General features: G+C 49.0%; 1 protein-coding gene across 1 annotated transcript; it reads right to left on the minus strand.

Annotated features, from left to right (window-relative positions):
* Nucleotides 1–2,286: 2,286 nt before the first annotated feature.
* LOC124658848 (dehydration-responsive element-binding protein 3-like) lies at nt 2,287–2,871 on the minus strand. The gene has a single exon (XM_047196855.1). It carries the CDS (start codon nt 2,860–2,862, stop codon nt 2,287–2,289), a length of 576 nt encoding a protein of 191 aa, XP_047052811.1. The 5' UTR covers nt 2,863–2,871.
* Between the last annotated feature and the right edge of the window lie 638 nt (nt 2,872–3,509).

Raw genomic sequence — 3,509 nt, forward strand, 5'->3', positions numbered from 1 at the left:
ATTAAGATCATGACAACTTCATACATCATCAGTTCATTAAAACATAGCCACATGAGATCTAAATTCGAAGATCTCTTCAAACATAAACTGTGGGTAAAGACATGTCATAAATCGTTGTCACAGTTCTCTGTCCTCAAATATGAAATGTTTGGTGGGCTAAAATTGTCTACACAAACGTCTTATATTTTAGGATGAATGTATTAAATCACTGAGAAGTTTAAATTTTACAAGATTCTTGATGGTGTCATAAGTCTTTTAGACCATGTACTATGTTGTAAAAAAGCGAACCATGGAGACCTAAGCATCGGTTCCATACATAGCAGGGCATCGCACCATGCAATCTGACAAGAAAAGCGAATCAACTAGTTGGTTCGGTTCCAAGGAATCCACATGCAGGTTTTGCCCACATGGCAGGGAGAGAACTAGGGAAAGAAAAGCTGATAGAGAGATGCATGCATGTAGTACGGATCAAAAAAAAAAGTGATTCATACATAGCAGCTGAACACCACCGGTTCCTAAGTCTGACACAATTTCCTTTGAATCGAACACACGTAGTACATGGCCTTACTTGCCTTCTAGAAACTTAATATTGTCAAATTAGTGTTGGCTGGTCATGTCAGTAGCTACACAAACGCCACTTGAGTGACATGACCGGCATGTACATGCAGCCGGCCGCCCCCTCGCCGGTCTCTTCGATGCCTGGAGATAGCGTCGATCTGTACTGCAGCTGATGTTGAGCTGATCGCATGCACTCTACGTGTAGCTAGAACGTACTTGCTAGCCAACCACCTTTACTTACCGTCGAATCGTCCATCGCATCAGCTGTAGCTAACGACGATTAATTAACAGGAACTAAAAACCTATATATATGGCCAGAAGCAATCAATAACAGATTCATATTGTTATTACACGTTCGTGGATGGAAGCGTGCCAAGTAGTGCTGCACATGTGGTGCTTGTAGCGTTCGCGTCGTTAGATGACACCCAAGATATTTGTCGTGAGTGCATAGTCGTGCATGGGCAGATATTTGTCGTGTCAGAGATGCATCATCAAAATTCTGAAGAGTTGTTAGCCTATATAAAACCACCATTTTTCTAGCTATTTTTTTTATTTTGGTATCATTTTACATTTAGGGATAAAATTCCTCCTGATTTTTTCCGAGTTTTTTTACTCTAAACACGAATTAAACTTGGGACCCACCTGCCAAGATGATGTGGAACTATTGATGAGACAACCCATATGAAAAAAAGGAAAATTCCAATAATAAAAATAAAACTTAAACAGAGGGTCTTCTCCTTCCTCTCTCTGCGCATCACCCCATCCTACCTGAAGCGTGTGATAGATTATGAGCATCGCTGCCCACTTTTCGCGCCCGAACCTAGCTCCTGCACACATACTAGCCATGTCGCCCCCCTACCCACATCGAAGCTTCGTGCGAATAGACGTTACCAAAATTAAAGAACAAGGGCGATGTGTGGCTCGGCCTCGTGGACGATGTTGCTCCAGTGGACTCCGAGCTCACCAGGGCGGTGTGGGAGGCTCGTCACACCTTGTAGGTTCTATGTGGGTGGTCGGCGGTTCGGAAAGCCCTATTCCAGCGATGGATTGAGGCGAGTGGGGCTTTGCACGGACACATAACACAGAGAGGGGGCCGGCGATGGCATGCGTCCTCGGAGTGCGGCGGTGTGAGTGGGCTAGTGGGGGCGTAATGCGGTGACCAAGACGAACCTCCCACTTACATTTTTTAGATTCCCATAATTTTTTCCAAATATTTTTATTTTATGAATTGAGCTGACAAGTGGGAGATCGTCCACATCCATAAATTGGCTGCTGACAAAATCTGTCTCACCTTCAGTTTTCACGTCAATTCGGGATCAGTGTATGATTAGTGTTTTTTCTGAAAATTTAGAAACAATGTGGCGGATTTATGTTCCAAAACCAAAAGTGGTACTATTAAATTTTACAAAAACAACTTGCACGATATATAGATTTGTATAGTACATATTTACATTTTCTCCAAAGTGTCTGATAAAAAAAACGTTGAATAAATCTCGAACGCGAAGTAATTATGAACTGAGGTGCTGAGGCATGAGTGTCAACTACCTCATAATCGTAGCTTCATAGGTAACAAAAATAAACATAAAAAAAAAGTGGGAGAAAAATTCAGAATCCGGAGCGCGCCTTGGCTCGCGAAAAAAGGAGATTGAGACAACACAGAAAGAAACTCTATTCACAAGTCAAAAGGAGGGAAAGTGACGGACGGACTTAGTACGTACGAGTAATTTCCTACAGGTTCCACAAGAGCGCGCCGCACCCGGAGGCGACGATGCCATCCGGCTGCCCCAAGAACTGATACGGGTCGAGCCCGAGTCCGGACACGGCCAGCTCGTCGTGTGAGCCAATGCCGCTGACGTGCTCCAGCCACGATGGCTCGTACCACTGCTCGGCGCCGGGATCACGGAACGTGGCCCCAAACACGACCTGATCCGCCGCGATATCCTCGTCGATGGACGGCAGCTCGATGATCTCCTCCAGCTCGTCGTCGACGGGCTGGCCGAACATCTGACCGGGAGGATGCCGCGCGGGCGAGGTCGACGCCGCCGGCATTGGCGCCGTACCCGTGTCCATGACAGCGGCGCGCGCGGCCGCGGCCTGCACGTCGTGGGGTGCGGCAGAGGCTGGGCGCGGCAGCGACGCGGCCAGCTCCGGGAAGTTGAGCACGGCGGCCGGGCCCTTCACGACGAGCGCGGCAGCGTCGTGTGCGCGCGCCGCCATCTCCGGCGTCGGGAAGGTGCCCAGCCAGATGCGCGACTTCTTGCGCGGCTCCCTGATCTCGGACACCCACTTGCCCCACGCCCGCATCCGCACGCCACGGTACGTCGAGTGCCGGCCGGCGGCGCCATCCCTCCTCCTCTTGTCGAGGCCTCGGCTCGTCGGCGACAGCGGCGGCAAGGCGGACGACGATGCCGGGCTGGTCACCTCGGAGTCCGGCATTGCAAAAAATGACGAGAGCGAGCCCAACGGTACCGGTGCACCGCAAATGCAGCGGGTGCAGTACCTAACTCGTCGTGTGCGACTGAATCACGGAAATGGCTAAATGGATGGAAGCTCATGGCGTCTTTTGTAGTGGCTGTTCTTAGCGCCATGGACAGTGACGGCTGAACCGACGTACTCAGCCGTCTACTCAGCGTTAGCAAACGCTCCCCTCTCCCCCATTCAGTCATTCTCTCTCTGGAACACTCTTCTTCACTCTAGAGGTCTACGTTTAGTTATCTCGTGGCCTTTAAGTTTCCGTTCTTCTGTAGTTAACCAGGGAAGACCACTACTACCTAACGGATAAATTTTCAAAGTGACCGTTGCAAGAACCATGATAAGACCGCGTTTTGTAACAAGCTGCCTTTTATTTTTCAAAATTTCAAGTACTCTTTGAATTCATACCGTGTGAGAAAGCACGAGGGTGGAGACCTAAGCGAACTGGAAGCGGCTCAAATGTGAATCTGAAAGAATCC

Source organism: Lolium rigidum, chromosome 1, assembly GCF_022539505.1.
Source record: "Lolium rigidum isolate FL_2022 chromosome 1, APGP_CSIRO_Lrig_0.1, whole genome shotgun sequence".
Classification (NCBI taxonomy): Eukaryota; Viridiplantae; Streptophyta; class Magnoliopsida; order Poales; family Poaceae; genus Lolium; species Lolium rigidum.

Coding starts and splice junctions, on each gene's coding strand:
- LOC124658848 (XM_047196855.1), bottom strand. CDS start 2,862: ATGCGGGCGTGGGGCAAGTGGGTGTCCGAGATCAGGGAGCCGCGCAAG.